Below are 25,615 nucleotides of genomic sequence, written 5' to 3' on the forward strand. Positions count from 1 at the left end.
GTGGTTTTCTTATTTGTAAGATGACAGGATTGAATTTGATGATTTCTAAAGTTCTATTCAGATAAAAATTTTGACTAATTTCATCTAATAGATGTGTAAGGAGTATGTATCAGGTAACCTACTAAATTTTTATAGATTCATGGCATAGGATTTTTAGACCAGAAATGGTTCCAGAGATCATCCGTTTTACTCCTCTTCCCTTTTACAGGAGAAGAAAGTGAGGATCAAGCAGGTTTTGAGGTTCAAATTTGCAAAACTGTTTGTTGCAGAACTGAAACTTTTCCTCCTGGTTTACTACTTCCGCCAGTATTTGTGGTACATGTTATCTCTTAACTCACATGGGATCTAGAAAAATTGTTGGAAATTGGATTTGATATTAAATTACATTATTCATATAAGTAGAGGAAAATCCATGTGTTATTAATGAATGTGTTAAATAACAAATTTCAGATGGATGACTAATGATGTTAATTACAATGCTTTTAATGGCTTTTTAAAAAAATGTGTGGACTTCGAAATTTAAGATTGTACTTTCAACAAATACAGAGTTTATAAGTCCAAATGAATGTAGTCCTGTTTAAGTTTGTCTCTTTAGAACTTATTTCACATTCTTTTGCATATCCACAAGTAAATTAAAGGAGGGCCTTAATTCATTTCAGTAATTATTTATTTATTTATTTATTTATTTATTTATTTAATTTTTTTTTTAAAAGATTTTATTTATTTATTTGAGAGAGAGAGAATGAGAGACAGAGAGCATGAGAGGGAGGAGGGTCAGAGGGAGAAGCAGACTCCCTGCCGAGCAGGGAGCCCGATGCGGGACTCGATCCAGGGACTCCAGGATCATGACCTGAGCCGAAGGCAGTTGCTTAACCAACTGAGCCACCCAGGTGCCCTCAGTAATTATTTATTAAACACTTTGTGCCAAGCACTGTTCTGGGCACCGGGAATGTGTGTGTGTATGTGTGTGTATTTTTTATGTTTCACTGAAAAAATGAAAATCCCTCCTCTTGTAAGGGCTACATTTTAGTAGGGAGACACAAATAATAAACATAGTATATATTTTTCTTCTACTGTGTTAGGAGGTGTTAAGTGCTATGGGAGAAAACAGTGTTAAGGGAGGGGTATTGGGGGGAGGGGTGGGGGCACAGTGGTAGTGGGTTTGCAAAATGGTTTCTGCACCACTGATGAGGTGAATTTTGAGCAGACTAGGAGATGAAGGATTAAGCCATGCAGAAATATGGTAAGACCAGTGTGGCTGGAGCAGTGTGTATGGGGGCAAGTGGTATTTGGGCATTAGAGCCGATGAGGTTTGAGTGGTAAGGAGTAGAGATGGGCAGGTGTGGGTGGGCATTGTAAGGATATTGGTTTTTTACTCCAAGAGAAATGGGAAGCCACTGAAGGACTCTGAGTGATATGATAGACTCTGTTTCTATTTGTCTATAGTGTCCAATTACAATATTATAGGCAATTATTTTTTAAAGCAGTTTTTAAAAACAACAAAACCCTTACTGTAATTTTTTTTACCTTGCAGCTTCTTTGTATAGGGTTTTCAGTTCTGTTTAAGATGACTGTCTAGTATTCAGTAAAAACCTAGTTGACCATTGAGTTTACCTAACCATGCTAGTTAATAAAAACAACAAAACCTCTTCCGTAGATTGCTTTTGAATATGTTCTAGTAGTTTGTACATAGTTTAATAGCTATATGCAGAAAGTTGGGCCTCTGGGGAGAAAGAAGGACATTAACATTTATTGAGAACATACTGTCTGCTAGTCAGACAATTTACAACTGTTATTAATTTTTAGTCTTGAGATGGATATTGCTACGTCCTTTTAACATATCTGGAAATGGAGGTTTAGTGGTTCTAAATGATTTGACCAAGGTTAAAGAGCTAGTATGTGGCAGAGCATGGCTTAGAAGCCTGGTCTCTGATTAACACACTTTATCTACCCCCCCCCCCCCTTTTTTAAACCCGGCAAATGCTCTTTCAGTATAGGTGTGGAATTTTTGATTAGTTTCACTCTTGTTTCTTCCTTATCATGTTTCCTAGTGACCTAGTTGTTTCTGTATCAAATGAAATGATCTGATATAAACATTTAAGTAACTGAAAAATTAAAACTCTTTTGGTACATATAGTAAAAAAGTTGAAAGTAAAATTAACTCTCCTGGTGGTGTTTTGTTTTGTTTTAAGCTTAAAAAAAGCTGAGCTCATTTGAGTCAAGTTGCTGTTTCCATTATGGTCTTATAGGTTGGGTCAAGCATAATGAAATCTGTGAGAAAGCTCCTTTTTAAATTTCAGCTTGTGGTGTTCAAGTTTTGATAGTATTAGCCATGACATTTGATGATGAGAAATAGTTCCAAATAGGATTCAGTTGCTTTGTGGACACAAATAAGCTCTTGAATAACCTGCTGACTATCTAGTTTACCTAGTCATTTTAGGTGTACACACCCCACCTAAGAAAAAGCGAAAACAGAAGAGAAAAATGCCACTAAAGCATTTTTCATCACTTTGTTGAATCCCTTTTATATAATTAGTACCTAATCACTAATGGTGATTAGGCTGCTTGTTTGCGTTGTAAAATTTTAAGAGAGATTTACTTTTAAAGAGTTCTTTTCTAAAGAATTCCATTGCATTACACTTTTGAATCCTTCAACACTGAACATGGTGTTGCTGAAGATAAATTGCTGAAGTTCATGGCCCATATTTTTGTTATATTAGGATATTTTCATTTCAGTAAACATTTAGAGTGCTTATTTATTATTCATAGGGTTCTAATATTTTTGGATTTAGGATTTGAATAGATACCAGATCTTAGAATTAGGAGATTTTATTTTTCAGGGATCACTTATTCTCTTTATAAAACATAGATCACATGACTTTTGAATGCTAGTCATTATTGTAAGTTATTTAACTATGAAACTTTTAAAATCTCATTTAATTCTTTGTTTTTTTTTTGTTTTGTTTTCACCTGAGTAATCTTTTTGTTAATTCTAGATTTCTTTAGAGAAGATGTTTATGGAGAGGAGAAGCAAGTTTAAATTAGCTACCTGACTGCTTGTTAGAAGTTCAAAAATTAGTTTGGCGGAATCAATTGAAATATGATGGCTAACACAAGTATTTTAAGGAGGTTATTTCTATCCTATTATAGATAATCAGGAATTAGCAAAAATAAGTTTTTAATAGGACAGTCTTGCTGAAATCAAAACATTCAGTTTACAGTGGAAGTCATCTTTTGAATAATAATTCTTAGGGCGAGGAGAAGAAAATCCTTTAAATTTCTGTCAACAGAATACTTTTTGTAATATATTAAAGTTTTTAAAAAATTTTAAGTAGGCTCCACACTCACCGTGGGGCTTGAACACACAACCCTGAGATTGAGTCTTGTGCTCTGCTGACTGAGCCAACCAGGCACCCCTGGGATACTTTTTTAAAACCTATGAGGAAAATCATACCGAACCAAACAAAATTGAGAAACATAGAAAACCAGTTTGAATCTTAAAAGTATACTTTCTGTGATAATTTTTTTCAGGTGAATTGCTATTATATAAAACATTGACTACAATAATTGCATAGTACAGTATAGTATAATTCCACGTTCAATTTAGTGTTGGTACAACACCTCTTAAGAGTTTGTCATTGAAAGTACGGGAAGTTTATGGAAGAATGATACGAGGCACAGGCCTAACCATAAATAATTATTCTAAACAGATTATAATTTAAAATAATACCGAGTGTTTTTTGTTTTGCTTAATATTTGAAATTGTACACATTTGCTTATATTTTGGGGGTATAACCTACACATGTGTTTGTATTTTCTCTGGGTTTCAAGCCTTCTCATTGGAAAAGGAAATCCTGACTTTCAATACCCCCCAGTTTTCCATCTCTACATTTAAAGCTATAGATTGTGGACAGCTCTAAAAATAGACTATGACATGACAATAAACACATTTTTCTTCCTGTTGAATTACTTTTCTTAAAAAAATACCCATCTCCCTCTTCTCCCCTCCTTTTCTTCCCAAAAACCCTAAAAGGGAAGTTCCATCCCTAAATTAGCCTTCTATTTAGGTTGTGAGGGAATGCTTAATGGGTAATTTTTAGTCAGAATGCAGATTGTTTACATGAGATTGGGGAAGGGTCAGTTGATCACTTAACTTTTCCATAAAAATAGATGAAGAAATATTGCTCACAATCCCCCCCCCCCCTTTTTAACACATAATTAGTCAGTGGTTGCACTTTTGCCCTTTCTGTTTTCTCTTTCACTTGACAATATGGAATAAATGGAAAGACTGCATACCCTGAAGCAAGGCACCAGGGTTTCATTCCTAGCTCTGTTACTTTTTGTATAAGTCTATCTTTAGATAAATCGAGCTCTGGGGCTTGGTTTTCTCATTGGTAAAATGGAATCAATGATAACCACCTTGCAGGATTGTTAATAATTAAATACCTAGCACAGCGTTGGCACACAGTAGGAGCTCAAATGTTAGCTGCTAGTTTTTATGATTATTTTACTATTTGCATAAAATCATTTTTTTTCTCTGGAGTATTCTTTCCTTTACGGACTTGAAAGGAGGCCTTACTATGTGCTAAGTACAGTTCTAAGAGTTTAACCTGAATTAATTTGTGTAACCTTCACACCCTGTTTACAGATGAGGAAATTGAAGCACACAGAGATTAAGTAATTTTCCCAAAGTCACACAGCAATTAAGAGGCATAGGTGGGATTAAAATCCTGCCAATCTGGTTTGAGAGTCTACACTAATCATATACTACCTCTCTGTGCAGGTAGAGGGGAAGAGGATTTCTAGCTTCTCCTACCTAGATTCTTAGGCTGACTTTCCTGCTGAACTTTGCCCCTTGGTGAAAGTCTTCTCTCGGAGTGGGTAGTCTCATTAGTTGAATTGGTTTTTCTTTCCACTTTTGACTTCAGACCTATAATCTTACCGGGACTCTATGAGTGGTTTAAGATATTGGTAACGTTTGGTTATTATCTGCTGAATACTATGTATCATATATGGAAAGTATGATTTTTCTGGACTTAAACTAGCTCTTCAAAGTTTCAGGTAAAGTTAAACTGTTAATCATATGGTAAACACATGAGAATCAATATACAGAGCTTTTAGTGAGAATTGAGTGATCATTACAGTGTTTTGATTTTTAAAACATGGCCTTTTTTGAGCTAGATTCATCAAATCCTGAGAGAACTAGAATTGAGTTAGAAAACTAATTCCTTTAAAAGTGTAAAGACCTTAGTATCTTTTTTTTTTTTAGAGTTCAGACTGAATTTGAAACTTAAGGGTGAGAAGATGAAAATTCAGAATAATATAAATAATTAAATGTATCTTTAATTTTAATATTTTGCTTTAAAAAATATTGCCCATTGAAATTATTTCCATTTGGAATTATTAGGACTTAGTTGACTAGGAAATAATTTTCCATGTTCATTATTTTTCTTGAGGGAAATACTTAAGAGGAATTTTTTAACATTATGATCATTATTTTTAGTGTAGAGCCTAAGTCCCCATTCTTTTTTTTTTTTTTTAAAGATTTTATTTGTCAGAGAGTGAGCACAAGTGGGGGGAGTGACAGGCAGAGGGAGAGGGAGAAAAAGGCTCCTAGCGGAGCAGGGAGCCCGATGTGGGGCTCGATCCCAGGACCCCGGGATCATGACCCGAGCCGAAGGCAGACGCTCAGCTAACTGAGCCACACAGGCATCCCAAGCCTTTCTAAGTCCCCATTCTTCTATCATAATAGACTTTATAGGTTCAATGGTAAGATGTAGTTGACTCTATGATACTTGGCTACATCCAAAGTATTTTTTTTCAGATAAACTATTTTACTTTTCTTTAATTTTTAAAATGATTTTATTTGAAAGTGAGCGAGAAAGCACGAATGGGGGGAGGGGCAGAGGGAGAAGCAGACTCCCCACTGAGCGGGAAGCCGGATGCTGGGCTCTGATGCTGGGAGCCGATCCCAGGACCCTGATCATGACCTGAGCTGAAGGGAGACGCTTAACTGACTGAGCCACCCGGGAGCCCCGTAAACTGTTATTTTAAATGTGATTCATAAATTTCTTGAGTGGAAAAAAAAATTGCAGATATTCTAGATTTAAGTATTAAACAATACGTGTTGATGACCAGATTTTTTTCATTTTGGAAACATGAACAAATAAGTGTTTTTTTACTGTCCAGATTATAATAGTATCTCTAACTTTGGTGACCATATACAATTGTAATTAGCTTTCTGTTACAAAACACAACACTTCTCTCCTTTTTTCCCTTCCTCTCACTCCCCTACTGTTCCTCTCTCCCCCTTCCTTTGGTTCCCCCCCCTTTTTTGCTAGAATTAAAAATAATATATTCTATATTTTATACATTTTACATATTTCAGTACTGAATTAACTTGAAAATTTGTCACACATTTGAGTACTGAAGATTGTATTATCTAATCTTATTTAATGATTTAGTTTAAATAAGATTTATTTAAAAGGAACAAACTAAAAAAATCTGAAAGTGAATGACATATACTTATTTGAGTGCTGAATCATTGTAGTTGTCACATGTTTTTGCTCTTAGGAAGATCCCCACTGCGTTTGTAGTAGAAATAGAGAAAATCCATCTGTTTTTGTCTTCTACTTCAGTTTTCTATCCACCCTCTCATGCCCTGTAAATAATTTTTTGCTGGCTAGATACCCTTTTTCTCTTCCTTAAGTTGATAGAAATTTAAACCTTTGATGCCATACTCTTAAAATCAGAAAACCTTGCCTGATGTCCCCATGTAGCCTGGGAAAAGGGGGTGGGAGTGTTCGAGGTCTCCTAGAGGCGTGGGGAAGGGGCAACTCTATGTAGTACACTCCAGCTTTATTCTAGGACAGCCTTTGAGACTACAGAGTTGAGTACATCCTCCCTCGTAGGGGAGCACGTGGTTAAGATTGATTCTAGGCACAGAGCTGACAGAAAAATGGTAAGAGTGCAATATAAGTACAAGAAGGGGAGGGTACTTACCAGACTTTGTAGGAATGGGATTGCTTATTCTTGGTCTAGCAGAAACCCATCCTATCAGTTCTGTGCCAGGCTTCACTCATTAGCCTTAATGGTGTTGGAAGTGGGTAGCTACAGCCCTTTTCCTTAAAATATATTGATAATGCTGCGTAACTGGAAACTTTAACCAGTTAAAATAGTTTAATTTATATATACATAGACATTATTTATTACATATACTTTTTTTCAAATAAGGTAATAGAGTTAAATTATTCATTTGTATAATTTTGTTACTAATTTGTGTGGGTAGGATGATTTTTTATCTTTGCTCCCCAGTTTTCTCATCTCTGGCACTGTGACAAGAGTCATTATAGACTGAACAGTGCTTTTGGCTTGCATTAGTGACTTAAGCTATATTTTTCCTTCATCTTTTCAATAAAAATGATTCAAGTTTCAGGGAACAGAGCACTGGATTTAATACTGTATGATGAAACCCCAAATAATGCTGATTGTTTTTCTGTCTCCAACTTTTAGGGGAACGGGAAAAAGTTAATACAAAGAAGTTAATTCAGGCTGAATTAAAAAGTAATTTCTAGGATGTAGCCTGTAATTGGTATATACTTCAGATTAATCTCCTGACACTCTTTACAACCTTATACAGTGGTCACTGGTGATCATAGTGACCATCAGATCCATCTCTGTTCTTCAAAGAAAAATTAAAATGTATGTCAGTGAACTGTCTCTCTCAAGGGAAAAAGGTATACTAATTTTAAAAATAGTATTTCATAATACAGGTTGAAATCAAGGTGGCTTCCTTTCATTTAAAGAGTATATTAAAATAAGACCGGTATCTTCTTTGGCATTTGATTTCATTGTGGGTTTGTTGCAATTGAATAATAAATCTTGAGGAGCTATTTTTCAAAAGGGAAGAATCCTAGACATCTGAGAGATGTGTTGTATAATGTGGTATGAGTTATCTGGTTTCCAGAGGTGGTAGAGTTATTTAGTGAGGTAACACGAGGTTAGTGAATTTGTAGTTTCTCAATTTTAATGGAGAACAGAGGTTGAGATTTTAATCCGTAATCCTAGAAAATAACATATTTACAGAGAGAGGAGTGTGGCTGACAAATCAGACTCTAGGGCATAAACATTTTTCATATCATAAGAGAGAGGGTTGGTTTTCATATTTGATTTTGCATATTCTTATTTTTATTCTGTAATAGGTGGAAATATTTATATCTTTGGTAGCCTTTTTCTTGAAAATCCCAAAAGGCTTATAACTGTGTACAGCATGCAGTGTGGTTTGTGGAAAGATTACTAAGACTCAGATTCATGAGATCTTTCTGTTCTTGTCCCATTTCTACTAATAATAACCTGGGTGATTTTTGAACAAATTCCTTAACTTTCTGGGTCTCTTCTCATCTGTCCAATCAGGGGATTGAGGTTTGTGATCTGTCAGTTTGGGCTAGATCAAAGATGCTGGGGTTCTCAGATGTGTTGCTTAATCCACAGAACGGTTTCTGTCTATTAATGTGTGCCCTACTCATGTGCTTTTTTCCCCTTGCAGTAGTAGCTCAGCAAGAACCCAAGCACTTTGCTGAGAGATGGTGTTAGGACTTGGTGTAAGGGGAAGAATAATAGTGGGGAGGCTAAAATTGCGCACAGGAGACCAGGTTGGATGGGAAGAGAGGGAAAACATGGTCTTTGTTACTGGGAGAGTAGAGGGCCTAATTGCCCTGCTTTATTTTGCACAGGGTTCAGGTCAGATGAGAAATGAATCTGTGTCAACATAAGGCAAGTAAGAAGAGGTTATTACAGCAGAGAGCCTGTTTGGGGAGAGCCTCTGCTAGGCTCGGGCCAAGGGAAAGAGGTGATTCTTTCAAGGGAAAAAAAGAAGAATTCTATTAAAAGTTACCTTCATTGGAAGGATCCAGGGTACTTGTTCATATTGCACTGCTTTCTATTTGAATGCAAATATGGGGAAATTCTATTGATAATTATCTTGGTTTCTGAACACCACCAGGAGAAATGTAGGGTACTCATATTTCATTTCTTTTTCACATTTGGTAAAAATAGCAAGAAACAAGGGGTGGGGTTGGGAGAATTGTACCCTATATCCTTTATAATGGGTTTTAAGACTGCTACTAACACCTGTTAATCTCATTGTTCCCTGGGGTCATTGCGTCTTCTGGCTTCCTAGATAATGTCACTTCTTCACCACCACTCCTTACGCGTCCCTTTAGAGCTTTGTGCTTGGTCAAGCACTTCCCTTTCTAGAGCCTTTATATATGTGCTCAGGATCCACTTTTAGGAGAAATGCAGGGTGGTTGAATTTCCTTTACCTTTTAATTTCTCCTGTAAAATAATACCAAATTTTGTGTTTTACGTTAAAAAATTTGTCTGATTAATAGAACAAAAATAAGTCTTGACTTAAAATATTTTATGAGGAAAAAGTATTGCTAAGAATGATTAGTTAGCCATATAGATATAGTCATCTGATTTTACATAGTTTCAATTTATTTTCTGGTTTCAACAGAACAAGTTGAAATCATCGCAGAAGGATAAAGTTCGTCAGTTTATGATCTTCACACAATCTAGTGAAAAAACAGCAGTAAGTTGTCTGTCTCAAAATGACTGGAAGTTAGATGTTGCAACAGACAATTTTTTCCAAAATCCTGAACTTTATATACGAGAGAGTGTAAAAGGATCATTGGACAGGAAGAAGTTAGAACAACTATACAATAGATACAAAGGTGAGTGCTTGTGACTTTAAATATTTTGAACCAGGTTTTCCACAGTTACATGCTTATGAGAAATCAGGCATACATAGAACATGAATTGGGTGAATGTGTCCAACGTAGCTCTGTAGATCTTAGAATTACTTCAAGAGATCTGAGAGAAATTCTTTCCCTCTTTTCACTGAAATTTCTTCTTAGCCTCTTTATTTCTTCCTCCCTTATCCTCCCCCCTTTTTTCTTCCCCCAAGATCCAGTTTTAGAATAGTGACTGGGGGCCTGGATTTTTTCCCCCTCATTTTCATAAAATTCAGCTGAACTAATTTAAAGAAGACCTGCATAATAATTTTAACAACCTTTAAAGAACTATGAAGTAATACTTTAAAAATGTTAAACAACATATGAATAAAGAAGAAGTTAATAGCTTCTCCCTCTTTATTCTCCTGAGGGAACCAATATTTAATAGCCTGGTGTGGATCCTTCCATATCTTTTATGTTTATGCAGAAATATATATACAGTTTCTTTCAAAATTTTTCCTAAAGTAGAATTACATTTTATGCTTAACTCATGCCCAGAAGCCAAAAGATATGCATGTTTTTTATTTCTACTAACTACTAACATCTTCTAGAGATGTTAGCAAATCACCTACAACAATGCACTGTATGGGTGCCTCTTTCTCCTTGTATTTGTCATTACTTTAAATTTTTGCCATCTGATGAGTAAATATATTGATAGTTGGGTTTTTTCTTTAATTTGAACAACAGATGTTTATATTGTTGAGATTGGGATTGAATTGCAGAGTTACAGTTTTTCTGATATTAAGAAATGATTGCCATTATCAAATGAACTTTGCTGTAAGAAAACAAGAAATTCTGTTCATATGTTCAGAAAAAATCCTTTTTTTTCTATATAGGAATGTCTGATTTTCTGAGTGTATATGAGTATGGGACATTTTTCACATCAATAAATAAAACTTAAAAATCAAGTGCCCATCTCTTCCCCCCCCCCCCCCAATATCTTCCTGTTCATCTCAAGAATGCCATTTCTGGGACAAAGTGGCTTTAAATGTTATAGTGGGAAAATATGTTAGAGTATTACCATTTCATATTTCTGATTTGTTGTGAACATTTTTTAATGGAATATAGAGCATTACTTTTTCCAGTTTTAGGCATAGCATAATAAAGTATGGCACTAATTTAATATTGCACTGTTGTTTTTAAAGATCCTCAAGATGAAAATAAAATTGGAATAGATGGTATCCAGCAGTTCTGTGATGACCTGGCACTCGATCCCGCCAGCATCAGCGTGTTGATCATTGCATGGAAGTTCAGAGCAGCAACACAGTGCGAGTTCTCCAAACAAGAGTTCATGGATGGTATGACAGAGTTAGGGTGAGTATATACTTACCACAGGAAATTAGGCACATGACTATGAGAATTAACTGTGGAACTGAATTGTGTTATGAATTTGTAAATGTCAATTTTTAAATTTACCAGCCTACAAACATTGGTATAAATAGAAATGGGCTAGTATGCTAGCTCCTTCCCATGTTACATAGTTTTCTGGGTTTGTCAAGGTTTCTGTGTAGTTTAGCCTATTCCATTTGCATTATGCTTTTATCATTTGTTTCTAAGGAAGTTTCATTAGTATTAAAATAAATTACTGTGCTTTAATATTTAACATGGATAAGTGAAATGAGCTTTAGTTTATTTCTCACTGTGCGGTTGTGAACTCTGGATTTATAAACAAACTCCTAGAATGTAAAATCTTAGAAGTTACTAATCGCTTTTTGTTCCATTTATACCTTGAACAGCTGATTAGCTAAATGTCTTGGGATAGGTAAGTTAAAAAGTCATGGGTAGAGATTTTACCTATGGCGTCTAGTTGTCTGTAGTTAATGAGAATATGAAAAAGTATTCAGTCTGTGGATAGGTAACGGGCTGCTGCCCTTTCTGTTTTTAGTGAGTGACAAGTAATAATAGCTAACAGTTGTTGAACATTCATTTTTATTTCAGGAACTGTGCTAAGTAAGTATTTCACCTACACAACAACTTTGTGAGAGAAGCAGTATTTGCCCATTTTAGAGGTGAGGAAAGTGAGGTACAGAAAAATTATGGAATTAGGTAGGGTTAGAGCCCGAATTTGAACCCAGGCATTCTGATTCTCGAGCCTGAGGGACATTGTAATCAGTCAGGGTCCAGAAAAAACACAAAAACCATGTCAGTAATTTGAACAGGGAAAATTTAAAAAGTCGTATTATGTAAAAGAGGTAAAAGAAAATTCTAAGTATAACAGAAGTGGCAGATGCAGGAAGCTGCCATCACCCTTGTGGCCGTGGGAAGTGAGCAAGGAAGGAACGTAGAAACCAAAGAAATCCTGCAAGGCTGAGGTTGAGGAGTTCCGAGGAGAGGGTGTGGCCGCTGCAGGAACACGGGGCCTGCGGTGCTTGCTTTGCCTCCTGCTCTGGTAGAGAAGAAACTGGCTGGAGGCCACCTGCGGCCGGGCCCTAGGAGTTGCCACCGTTGGTGAACGCTGCTGGGAGCTCCCAGCGCACTGGAAAACCCTTGCTCTCTGCAGAAAACAGACTAGGAGAGGAGGAAAAGTTCCTTCTTCCTCTTCCAGCCTCTCGTCGCCCTCTATTGGTAGAACCTAACAGTGAGCCAGCTGGTAAGAAAAACAGAGCCTCAGGATTGGTAGTTGACTGCAAATAGTCGCAAAGTGTAGGTAGGGCAAAGTAGGGTAAGTTTAAAGTTGAGGAGCAGTAAATTAATAACTGGTCTAGACACTGTGTTCTGCCTCCCAAGCCAGCCCTATCCTGAACTTGCTGGAATTTTCTGTACTAGGACAGGTTCCACTAGAACTTACTTTTTTTTTCATTTGAAACTGAATTCATATAAAATGTAATGAACTTCCAAATAAAAATTTTAATCTACAAACTAATGAGCTGGAAGGTGTTACGAAGACCATAGAAGGGAAATAAAAGCAGAAATGATTAGAGGAAAAATGGAATGCTAGTTTGTGGAATCTATAAAAAAGAGGATTTCTGCCTTCAGGCTGTTATGTGGAAAGTAGGATGGGTACATAGACCCTTTCAGTTCCTTGGAAGTTGAATGCTTTGCAAATGTAGAAAAAGCTTAAATACTGATTTGAGAAAAGCAGTTAGAGATGGTAGGGGGTTCAGCTTATATTTATTATTATACTTTGTATAACAACACCTTTTCAAGGGGAATGCTTTCTCACCTAAGCAAGAGACTGTGCTTTCAGTTAGTTTGAGAGCTAGACATGTGACTTGTTACCAGGTAAGGAGTATCTACTGCTGTTTAAACTGGTGATTGTTATGGTGATTACTATACATTCTATTCTCTGTGGCTGACTTCTACAATTTGGGTGTGTTGATAGTCCAATGAATTACATAGTTAAAAGTAATACTCCATTTCTTTTAAAAATGGTAATTCTGACATTTAATACTCCAGACCTTTACTTTCTCTGGCTAACCCCATACGTGTTTATATAATGTAAAAATATAAAATTTCAACTGATTTTTTAAAAGTTCTGTGAAATAAATATAAGCTTTTATCAAAGTCCTTTAATTTATGGTGAAAAAGTTTATATTTTATAAACTTTAATTTTACAATGTAGATGTGACAGCATAGAAAAACTAAAGGCCCAGATACCCAAGATGGAACAAGAATTGAAAGAACCTGGACGATTTAAGGATTTTTACCAGTTTACTTTTAATTTTGCAAAGAATCCAGGACAAAAAGGATTAGGTAAGAATTTTTTAAATTATATTTGGTGTTTCAAATATATTAAAATACATTGACAGTGTCACTTTTGTAATTGAAAGTTTCGTGTTTTGAGCATAAAGTCATCATGAAAATACCAGTTACTGAAAAACAATGAGAAACAATGAACTTTTAGTTAATCAGAAAATAACCATGTACGTTGAATAATAAGGTTACCCTTGATGCCATATCTGAACGACTGATTTTTTTTTTTTAAGAACTATAATACGGAAAATAAATAATTGTTAAAATTTCACTGACATATGTACCTTTATTTACTTGTTTATATTTATGTGTATATGTATTTGTGTATGTTTATTTATTATCTAGAAGATATTGTAGGATCATAGGGCCATAAGTTATTTCACTGTGGATCTGTAGAAATAGCATTGTAAGATTTCTGAGTCATAGAATGCCAAAGAAATCTATTCTTTTTGGCTATGATTACCTTGGAAGCTATAAGAAAGAATAAAAATGAAGATTATCAAGTATAATCTTATCCAGAAATCCTATCCATAATCTTCCACTCTCAGTAGTTTAGATCAATCAATTTGTGCTGTATGTAATATCCATACACTTGCTCTGGCATGGCTAGGGGATATGGAAGTAAAAGCTACAGTGTAATTTACAGTTTACCTAGAAAGATTTGACAAAAGGAGGTAATACACAATAATAAACATGTATGAGGGTTTTAGAGTAAAATCAGGAATGGTTGGGAAATGCTTCCTGGGCAAGATGGGATATGAACTGAAGGATATCGTATTTGACTCCACAAGGGAAGATAAAAGGTGCTTGAGAGGATAGTTATGAATGAATATCTGAAACTTCAGAAATAAGCTTGGCTTCTTTGTAGAAGAGAGAAAACATTGATGTGATTTTAGTGGGAATGCTTATTTGGAGATTGAGTTGGTGAGACATTGTAAGGCTTGACAACCACAGGCTTCCTTTAAAAACAGGGCAGAAAAGGTTTAAATTAGAATTTGTGGGCAGTAGGGATGCACTGAAGATTTTGATGATGGCAATATCCTCCATTTACTGTGTGCCTGGCAGTGTGCTAAGTACATAAACTGCTTCATTTCATGTTTAACAGTTTTATGAGTTACTCATTTTTTCATTCAATAATTCATCACCTGCCATGTGCCAGATACATAGTAATAGAGTGCTAGCCATTTTTCTATCCTGATTTTGCAGATGAGGAAAGCTTCATGTGCCTACAGGAAAGTTAAATAACTTACCCAGTGATGGAAGTGAGTTTGTTTTTGATTTTGAAGATAGTAGTTGGAGAGGCTAATAGGGGCCTCTTGCACTAATCCTTCTTTATATTTTAAATTAGAGGGGAAAACACATTGAGAAAAGGATTATGTGAATAGGGATTAGACCGAGGAAGTGGTTGAAAGCTAGTGAGGAGAAGGGATAAGTGTACAACATTTGTATTGGAGATTTGGCCTAACCAGTGACTGAACGTGATTGAACTGATTGAAGATATACAAGATATCTGTAAAGCAAAATTAGAAATAATGAAGCCTCCTTTCCAGCTGATTCTTCAGTTTGGTTTGGATTTTTTTCTTGCAGTAAAATTCCTCATTTTGCAGGCAAAATAAGCTGGGATGGATGATACAGTGGGTTAGTTTCTCTACTATCTGTGGCCATCAGTTAACTGGGCTATTTTTTTCTAGTTTCCTCCTTCCTTCCCACAAATAATAACTGGTTAAAATTTTTGAATTTATTTATTTATTTATTTATTTATTTATTTTTTAAAGATTTTATTTATTTATTTGAGAGAGAGAGAATGAGAGAGAGCACATGAGAGGGGGGAGGGTCAGAGGGAGAAGCAGACTCCCTGCTGAGCAGGGAGCCCGATGCGGGACTCGATCCAGGGACTCCAGGATCATGACCTGAGCCGAAGGCAGTCGCTTAACCAACTGAGCCACCCAGGCGCCCCTAAAATTTTTGAATTTATATGTATACACTACAATAACTTTTTTGTTGTGTTTAGAAATGTAGCACAATATTTTGATAAGATTAAACAAAATGTTATGAATATAAAATGTTGATTTAAATGGGCTGAATCTGTTTTTTTAGTTAGATCCTTTTCCCTTATTGGAGCACAAAACTAATGATATTTTGGGGTGACTATATGGTTTTGATAGTGAATCTTAGTTTTTATTATATGTGGTGAAAATAAAGCAAAATTAAATTTTTATTAGATATTGGATATGTAACATGATAGTAAATTGGAATTTTGGATGATAGGGAAAATTGCAAAAAGGTTGTACAGAATTAGATATAAAAATTTATTATCTAATGTAGAGTACTGAACTTAAGAAAATTGTAATATTGTTTAATGGATATAGAGTTTCTGTTTTGCAGGATGAAAAAAGAGTTCTAGAAATTGGTTGCACAACAGTGTGAATGTACCTAATACTACTGAACTGTACAATTAAAAATGGTTAAGATGATACATTTTGTTATGTGTATTTAACCACAATTTTAAAATTGTTTTCAAAAACCCCATAGAATGTACAGCCCAGAGTGAGCCCTAATGTAAAATATGGACTTGAGTTAATAATAGTATATCCATATTGGCTCATCAGCTGTAAGAAATATACCACACTAAAGTAAGATGTTAAAAATAGTGGAAACGGGGGGTGGGGAGGTATATGGGAACTGTCTGTACTTTCTGCTCAATTTTTCTAAGACTAAAACTAAAAAATTCTTAATTTAAAAAAGAAAAAAAAACATAATAGGAAGACAAATCTTAGTTTTTCCTTTTGTTTTGCATTGGTGTTGGGTGTCAGGAAATGTAATGACTTTCTTAGTTGAAGAACTTAATTAAAAAGAAAACCGTTTTCTTGACAGCCTTTCTAAGGGCGCACAGGGCTCTTAAATTACAGTATTTGGCAGAGAAGAGTTAGAAGATCATAGGAGAGGAGGTGAGGCCCAAAACAAATTGGCAAAGTGACGGTGACAGCACTGTGGTTTATTTATAAATAGCTCTGCGTGTTATAATGAGAACTGGTGTTTTCCATATTTTCCCATTTTCTATGACTTGATTTCCTTTGACACCAGGATAGGGTGCTCCCACTATCACTGTCTGTTTCAGTCACCTGGCATTTCTGATAGCCTTCTGAATCTTAAATTTGAAAGGGATTTCATAAGTTGTCTAACCTGTCCAAAGTAGCATTCATAGCTGATGCTCATTTAGTTTTTACTTTGGAACATCCAGGGATTGGACACACATTGTTTTAGGAAGTGGTCCGTTCTTATCACAGAATACTCCTACTTCTTATCACACAGTTCTTCCTTATGAAGTGAGCATCTTTGTCTTGCTAATTTCTACCACCCGCTCTTATTTGTCCTCTACCGCAGCATGGAGGAAGTCTGACCATCTAAATCTGCTGTCACTTACCCCCTTCTCTCCTTTTTTTTTTTCCAGGTCAGCATTCCAATTATTTTAACTGTTCTTCATTTGAGAAGACCTTTGTTATTCCTGTTACTGTCCCCTACCAGGCACATTTCCAATTTCTCAGATTCTCTCAAAATAGAGCTCTTAAAGCAGAACATAATACTCCAGAAGGAGGCTGTTTAATGTAGAACGCCATGAGTCTGTTATTTTTTGTGACTGTTCATTCTGTTTGGTCAAAAATTACATTTGTTCTTTAGCAACCATGCCATTTTTAGGACCATCCTGAACTTTTATTAGGCTAAAGATCATAGGTTATTTTCTTGTGAACTGTGGTTCAGCTGGAATCTCATACCTGTGCAGTTGATTTAAAAAATTTTAAGATTATGTTAGACATTTACTTTAATATTTAGAAATAATTTTATAGAGTGTTTTTAAGGTGTATTTTCATCTATGTAATCCTACTTGGTTCTTGAAACAACCCTTTGAGCTAAGTAAAAAACCTGTTATCCTCTTTATCATAAAGATGGAGAAATTCATGGGTAGAGAGGTTGACTTACTAAGGTCATGTAACTTTAGAGTTGGTAGAACTGGGGCTCAGGTCTCAGATCTTCTGGCTCCACATTCTCTATTTTTTTTTATATTATGTTGTGCTAACATTTTTTCCCCTAAGTATTTCTAAGATAAATGAAGATATTTCTAAGTAAATGAAGACATTGGGAATAGGATTGTTAATCACCATTCCATCCTCCCTAGTGAATTGGCAACACTTTGTTTCCCTTAGGGACAGTATTTGTATCCAGTTTGAGTTCATTTCTGTGTTCATTCAGCACTCAGTTCATCACCTTTGATGAAATCTCACGTTGCCTTGTTGATTTTGTTTGACACGGGGATTACCTCACAGTTTTAATTTTACTATAAGGGCTTAAGAATTCACTCTGCACGTATCAGTTTTAGGCAATTCTGTTATTTGCTTGTCTCTTTTTCTCTGTATTTTCCTTCTATTTATTCTAACTATTGTTGCCACTTGTTACCTTCTTGTTGAATTTGCTCTCTTTTCCAGTACTGCTTCAGAATCTATAATAATAATTTAAAAAATTATTAAAAATAAATAATACTGATAGTAAGGACTCATATATTATTTACCAAGCACTGTTCTAAATGTTTTATGTCTATTAACTCATTTAATCCTTAGAGCAACCCTGTGAGAGTAGGTACTGTTATATTTATTTTAAACTGAATTATAGAGAGGTGAATTCACTTACCCAAGTTTCCTTAACTAGTAGTAGGGTTGGGATTTAAGAGGCTTAACTACTATTTTAAACCACTTCTCTCTAGCTAGGCTCTTCTCTCTGTCACTCAGACATTTCTATCTAAAGGGCAGTTTTTCGTATGCATGTGGCAATTGCCGTTTTATCCCTGTACAGTCTTAGGCATTTCAACTCTTTTTTTAAGATTTTATTTATTTATTTATTTATTTATTTATTTATTTATTTGAGGGAGGGAGAGAGAGAGATGGCATGCATACACATACGAGCGAGCCAGGGTGGGGGAGGGGGCGTAGGAAGGGGCAGAGGGAGAGAATCTCAAGCAGACTCCTCACTGTGTGCGGAGCCCAACGTGGAACTCAATCTCAGGACCCTGAGATTATGACCTGAGCTGAAACCAAGAGTCGGACACTTAACCAGCTGAGCCATCCAGGCGCCCCTGCATTTCAACTCTTAATTATGACTTATTAAGTCTTTTTGAATATTCCTGTTTCATTCAAAAATATTTATTGACTCCTTACTCTGTGAGCATGGAGTCAGGAGCATCTTAAGTCTGTCTGGGTGAGTTTGCAAAGTCTTCATAAAGATGATTAATTTTTTTTTCCACACTACAATAGTTAATTTTATTTGTTCAAGGGCTCATTTGTTCAAGGGTTCATTGCAAGCATTAAACCAAGCATGGGCTTTGATTCTGTGAGCCCAGATTCCCATATTTAGGAAGATAAAAGCAAACTGTGGTCCATGTATATGGATGAAAAACTAAAGGCTCACAGGTAATCACATTGTAGTTTTAAATTTCTCTAGCCTGGAAGCCAGAAGTCATAGATCTTTTAGGTCTTTTCTGGATGTCCCACAAGGTATCTGCACTTTTCTTGAGCTGGGCAAACTCATCATCCTTCAGCTTCTGGTTGATCACACTGGTTAAGCCCCGAGCATTCAGGATACACGGAAGGCTCAGGAAAACTTCGTTCTCAATGCCATACATCCCCTTCACCACTGTTGACACTGGATGAATCCTGGATAGATTTTTCAACATGGATTCAGTGAGATCAGCCACACTTAATCCACTAGCCCAGTTGGTATATCCTTTTAGCTTGATGACTTCGTAGGCACTTTCAACCACCATCTTATGCACTTCTTCCAGTTTTCACTGTCATTGTCTGTTCCCATTTCTGGATTCAGTTCCTGAAGAGAAACGCCTGCCACATTCACTCCACACAGCCACACTTGAGTCGCCATATTCTCCCAAAATCCATCCATGGCAGCTGCTGGGATGAATGCCAAGTTTTTCAGCCATAAGATTGCAAAATCTAGCAGAATTCAGATTACACCTACTTCCAATCACACGGTGCTTGCGTAGTCCACTTAGTTTCCCGGTAACATATGTGAGAATATCCACTGGGTTGGAAACCACAATTATGATACAATCAGTACTGTACCTGACTACCTGCAGAATAATGAATTTGAAGACATTAACATTCCTCTGAACCAGATTGAGCCGGCTCTCTCCCTTTTGCTGGCGGACTCCTGCAGTCACCACCACAATCTTAGAATTGGCAGTCAGAGTAATCTTTATCTGCCACAATTTTAGGTGTCTGAAGAAATAAGCTCCCAGGTTGCAGATCTATCATTTCTCCTTTGAGTTTATCTTCTAAAACATCCACACGGGCAAGTTCATCAGCTAGAGACTTTCCCAGAATGCTGATGGCACATGCCATACCAACTTGTCCAGCACCCACTGCAGTGATCTTATGTTTGGGACGGTTGCCTCTTCTTCTGCAGCTGGTGCAATCAGTTTTTCCTTAAGAGTTGCCATTGTGCCCAGAGAGAACCGGCTGTAATAGTTGAGTGAGGAAGACAATGTTAGCTGTGTGCGTCTCCTCCAGTGCAGGATCTGCAAGCAAAGATGATTAATTTTTGAGCCTTGAAGAATGAGTATATGTTTTCAAGGACCCCCCCTCCAAAAAAAAAAAAAATAGAAGCCATCTCTTTTTGTGGAGAGATTAGCAAGTTCCGTTGCTCAGAGGTGAGAGACATAGCACCTTTGAGGAACCGCAAGTAAGTTCATTTAACTAGAAGGGCAGATTTTATCTGAAGGCAATAGGAAAATTATTGCAGATTAAAAAAAATTAGTAGACATTATTTTTTTGAGCTGTTTAGGTTTACAGCAAAATTGAGTAGAAGGTACAGAGATTTTCTGTCCCCACACATACATAGCTCCTTCCACTATCAACAGTGGTACATTGTACCCCACAGTGGTGCATTTCTTACAGTTGTACCTATATTGATACATCATTATCACCCAGAGTTCAAGTTTACATTAAGGTTTACTCTTGATGTTATACATTCTGTGGGTTTGGACAAACGTAATAACAACATGTATCCATCATTATAGCATCATACAGAGAATTTTCACTACCCTAAAAGTCCTCTGCTTTGCCTATTCATCCTTTCCTCCCTCTTAACCTGGCAACTGCTGATCTTTTTACTGTCTCCATAGTTTTCCTTTTTCAGAATTAGCCTTTTCAGACTGGCTTCTTTCACTTAGTAATATTAATATGCATTTGTTTTCCTGCATGTCTTTTCATGGCTTCATAGCTCATTTTGTTTTAGCACTGAGTAATAGTCCTCCATCTGGATATACCACAGTTTATATAATCTCTCTATCTACTAAAGGACATCTTGGTTGCTTCCAAGTTTTGACCATTATGAATAAAGCTGTTGTAAACATGTATGTGCAGGTTTTTGTGTGGACATAAGTTTTGAATTCATTTGGGTAAATACCAAGGAGTGCGATTGCTAAATCATATGGTAAGAGTATGTTTAGTTTTGTAAGAAACTGCCAAACTGTCTTCCAAAGTAGCTGTACTATTTTGCATTCCCACCAGCAATGAATGAGAGTTCCTGTTGCTTCACATCCTCGCCAGCATTTGGTGTTGTCAGTGTTTTGGATTTTGGCCATTTCAAAAGGTGTGTAGTGGTATCTCGTTGTTTTAATCATTGAAGAATTTTAACACGGAAGTGACACCAAATTTGTATGCCTGAAAGGTCCGTATGAAACCATTGTGGTTCTTTAAAAGGAGTGGAGTCAGAACTAAAGGAAGAGTGATTGGTTATGAAGCTGTGGCAGTGATTTAGCTGGACATGAAGAGGACCCTAGCATTGGTCCTGCCAGTAGGGATGGAGAAGAGAGATTTAAAAGGTACTTAGAAGCCAAAATGAAAGTGCTTTGACTGAAAGTGTGTGATGAGGAAGAGAAAGGAGTTTCTCTATCAATTCTGAACACCTTTAGGGGACATTTGGAAATGTATGTGGGTGTTTTTTGGTTGTCATAATGACTGAGGGTTTCTTCTGACATTAGGAGGGTGCCGAATGTCCTGCCGTGCACAGGGTAGTTCTTCACAGTGTGAAATTGTGTTTCATTGAGAAACACTGTAGGGTGAGGACATTGAGAGAACGAATAGCAGGTCTGTAGAGGAAGACAGTGAGTTCAGTTTGAACTCTGTTGAATTTGAGCTGTTTATGATACCCAGTTGAAGATGTCCTTAGGCAATTTGATATATGAATCTAGAACATAGAGATAAAAGATTCAGATTTAGGAGTTGTTGAAGACATTTGAGCATGTGACGTGGAAAAAGGTAAGGGTTTGAAAAATCTGCAGGTAGTAGAAATGGTTATTGCTGACATACAGTATTACAGAACACCAACATGGAAGGGATGAATGGAGGAAGGGGTGCCAATAAAAGAGAAAGAGAAAGCCAAAGAGGACAGAGGAAAATAGAGCACTATCAGTTAAAGCAGAAAGAAGTGACAAATCCATCTAGGCGGTGTATTCAGTTTTGTCCAGTGTGGCAGAGAGCCAGGTAAATTAAGGACATCAAAGTGTTTATTTGGCAGAGATTACTTCCAGTAGAGTGACAGAGGTACATCCTAGTTTATAGAATTAAAGAGTGTGTGGGAGGTGAGGAAATGGGGCAATGAATGTACATTACAAACAAATTCTCTTCCTTTACATCCTAAACCTTCAAACATCATACACATACACTTCCATCCTTGTCAGATTCTTTTTTTAGTGTATCAGCTGACAAAATAGGTGTCTCCTGGTTTGTAGTTATTTGAATATCTCTGTTGTTTCTTATCCTTATTTTGTGAAAATTAGTTGAAAAGGAAAAAAAATGCTAGCACTAGTAATAAGCTTAGTTATAAATTTCATTCATTTGAAGGGAAGAAGGAGATCATTAAGCATGCTAATAAGAGCCATTGTGTACTGCACTTGAGCCAGACAATTAGCATGTTTAGTTGTTAAAGAAAAGAACAAAATTACAGAACCTGAAAGGAATATTGGCTATAGAGCCTTAAAGACTGCAAAGATTAAAAAGGTATTATGATTAGGAGTTGGTGTCATATTTCTAGTTTTCTTAAAACCTGGGGATCTGAATTTGACTTTCAGCCTTGCTTTCAGGAGCACATTATGTATAGAAGTAGAAGACTCCAGGTACCGTTTCAAGATTATCTGTGAAGGGAAGGAGAAAGAGGGTAGCTAGTTAAGGGGATGAGAGATCCAAGAAAGTTTTTTTTTTTTTTTAATGGTAAGTGCTGTAACCTGAGCATATTTCTTTGTGAAGGGGAAAAAGCCCGAAGACAGGGCAAAGTTGAAGATGTAGGGAGAGAGGAAAACTAACTAATAGGTAAGATTCCTGAAGAGGCAGGATGGTATTGGCTTGAGAACAGTGATGGTAAGGGCTTATCTTTGGAGAAGAGAAAAAAGTGACACCTTTTCCACTGAGTTTGAAGGAAGACGTAATGATGGCTTTGAGGGTAAGTAGTGCATTTGCACATGGAACTGTAGGAAGTTCATTCATCAGCAGTTTCGGAATGTGTACTGTGTTTCAGTCTGCTCATGTGGGGATATGCAGTCCCTATCCTTGAAGAGGTGAAGGTCCAGTGCTGAAGGGAGATTTTTTGCCTTATGGCCTATATATTGTTCTTTAAGGTAGGATGTGAGCCTTTTTGGAGTCTTCCCTAGTCTCAGGATTCTTCACATTATCGGGTGGTTTGGAGATCGTATCTGAAAGGACTTTTAAGTTACTTGGAATGTAATTTTTCCTGACCTGGAGATGTAAATTTACTCATAAAAGCTTGATACTTTCTTAACAGGCTTAGTTCCTTGAAAGAGATTATAGTTCTTTCTCTCTGTCATGACAGGTATTATACTTTGTCATGTAGCAGTATGGCTTCACTCGGCTCCAAACCCAGTTAAATAGCCATTTATATCATCTTCATCAAACTTTTCCAAAAGCAGATCTTAGTTGACGAATTTTAATTTTTAAATCCGTATTCTTAGTGGTCTCTGAAGTCAGGATCAGTCATTGTGGAAAGCAGTCTTTTGTGTTACAACCTGTAGTTGTACATTGGTGGTTCTCAACTGGGGGCAGCTTTGTCCCCCCCCCCCCCCCCCCCCCGCCACCCGGGGAAAGCTTTGGCAATGTCTGGAGACAGTTTGGTTGTCACCACTGGGGGTAGAATGGAGCTGTGGGTAGAGACCAGGGATGCTGCTAATGTCATAAAATATAGGACAGTCCCCCACAACGAAAAATTATTTGGCCCCAAATATCAAAAGTGCTGAGGTTGAGAAACACCGGTGTACATTAACATTTTATTACTTATCTAGTCTTCGCATTATCCAATTTAGGCTTCAGAAACCCCGTGTGAGGTAAGTGGTATTCTTCTTGCCCTGAAGGGACTATTCGTTAGTGAGGGAGGGCAGGATACAAACCTTGGTCTTATCTGTATATGCAAATTTTACGACACAAGTAGTCAGGAGAAAAAAAACAAAACTTTTTTTTTTTTTTTAGGGCTATCTTCGGTCTTACCTGTGTTTTTTTTGCAGGGATAAATATTCATGGAATTTGAAATACATAACTTATTTTTAATATTACAGATCTAGAAATGGCCATTGCCTACTGGAATTTAGTGCTTAATGGAAGATTTAAATTCTTAGACTTATGGAATAAATTTTTGTTGGTAAGTTCATGTTTTCTGCAGCTCCATCTTTTCTCTACATTTTTACTTTGAAGATAAATTAACACTTTTTAAAGCATGACTAACTCAGAGTGTGTAGTGGACATAGAATGAGAAATTTGATTACCAGAATTTCATTACACAAGTTATTTTGCATTCTTGAATTTAGCATCATTTGGGCTGGTATTTTGAAACTCTCTGGTGATTTGGATGTTTTTTGCTTATTTTTTAAAAATAGGAACATCATAAACGATCAATACCAAAAGATACTTGGAACCTTCTTTTAGACTTCAGTACAATGATTGCAGATGACATGTCTAATTATGATGAAGAAGGTAATGAACGTTTTGGCCTTAGTAACTTTGGTTTTGTTACTTTATCACATACTCTTAAACTTCTTATCTACTTCTGTTTTTCTTGGAGTTGGATTTCTGTCCTCTGACCTCTTACTTGTGTTCTTCCGAATATATAAAATGCTTTTGTCCTCTTTACTAGCCTATATTGTTCTGTTTCTTTAAATACCAACTCTGTAATCCTGTCTTCCAGAAACGCATGAATAGTTCTCGTCCATGTTTTAGATTTTCAGTTTACTTTAGATTTTCAGTTTACTCATTACTCTTCTTAATGTACTTTTATATTTGTGTTTTTACTGTTATCTGTCTTGTCTGTGAACTTGACTGTAAACTCAAGTTCAGTGACTTTGTTAAATTTGAAATGTACTTCAGCTGCCCTACTGTAGTATGTTGACATTCAGTGACATTCACTACAGTAAATGATCATCAATTGAATTCTTTTCTGATATTTTTTCATGTGTGTAAAAAGATATTACCATCCACTACGAGGACCTTGCTTTTATTTTTTGAGAAGTGACAGTGGTTTACATTGATTTCCTCACACATCCTTACTTAGCTTCCCTTGAGAATTAGCAGGATGCATTTTTGAGATTGTTGAATAGACAGAGGTACTCTTTGAAAAATCTCCAATGACCTTGGCCTCCTTAAAAGTGTCCTGGAACTATTTAACCAGAGATGATGTTATTTTTTTCTCTTTGTTTTCATTGTGATGTACAGTCTCCACTGACAAGTGAGAAATGTCTAAGCCTGCATATTACTGATGATAATTGTGCTTTCTGTTAGGCCTTACACAAAACTGGAGAACTTCCTGATTTAGAGGTTGGCGTGTGGATGTGTAGAGGCATGCATATGTGCAATTTAAAATCTTTTAGTAATTTATTATCATGAAATTAGATAGAGGTTGATATTTGCTGTTGATTTCCCTTGTAAGTTTGCCACAAAATGCCTGGAAACTTTTTTCCTCCCACCTACCTATACTCTCAGTGCTGGCAGCATGCCATTATGGCCTGGCCATTTCTTAGGCTGCCAGTTCCATGGCCTTCAGAAAACCGTGATATTCTTGATTGAGCA

The 25,615-nt window shown here is 36.3% G+C and overlaps 1 protein-coding gene and 1 pseudogene across 5 annotated transcripts in view; one reads left to right on the top strand and one right to left on the bottom strand.

Moving 5' to 3' along the window:
• DCUN1D1 (defective in cullin neddylation 1 domain containing 1) overlaps positions 1-25,615 on the top strand; it is a 31,339-nt gene that overhangs the window by 2,633 nt on the left and 3,091 nt on the right. For 3 of the 5 annotated variants that reach the window (XM_078068593.1, XM_078068588.1, XM_036085128.2), the window contains exons 2-6: positions 9,515-9,731; positions 10,937-11,105; positions 13,354-13,484; positions 24,112-24,194; positions 24,430-24,526. In XM_078068593.1, coding sequence (XP_077924719.1) covers positions 9,557-9,731; positions 10,937-11,105; positions 13,354-13,484; positions 24,112-24,194; positions 24,430-24,526 — 655 coding nt within the window. In that variant the 5' untranslated portion in view covers positions 9,515-9,556. Of the gene's footprint in view, positions 1-7,615; positions 7,737-9,514; positions 9,732-10,936; positions 11,106-13,353; positions 13,485-21,058; positions 21,190-24,111; positions 24,195-24,429; positions 24,527-25,615 lie in introns of those variants that run through there. The other 2 variants (XM_078068587.1, XM_078068596.1) reach the window with 2 other exon arrangements.
• Positions 18,961-19,986, bottom strand: LOC118531201 (L-lactate dehydrogenase B chain-like; annotated as a pseudogene).

Source organism: Halichoerus grypus, chromosome 1, assembly GCF_964656455.1.
Source record: "Halichoerus grypus chromosome 1, mHalGry1.hap1.1, whole genome shotgun sequence".
Classification (NCBI taxonomy): Eukaryota; Metazoa; Chordata; class Mammalia; order Carnivora; family Phocidae; genus Halichoerus; species Halichoerus grypus.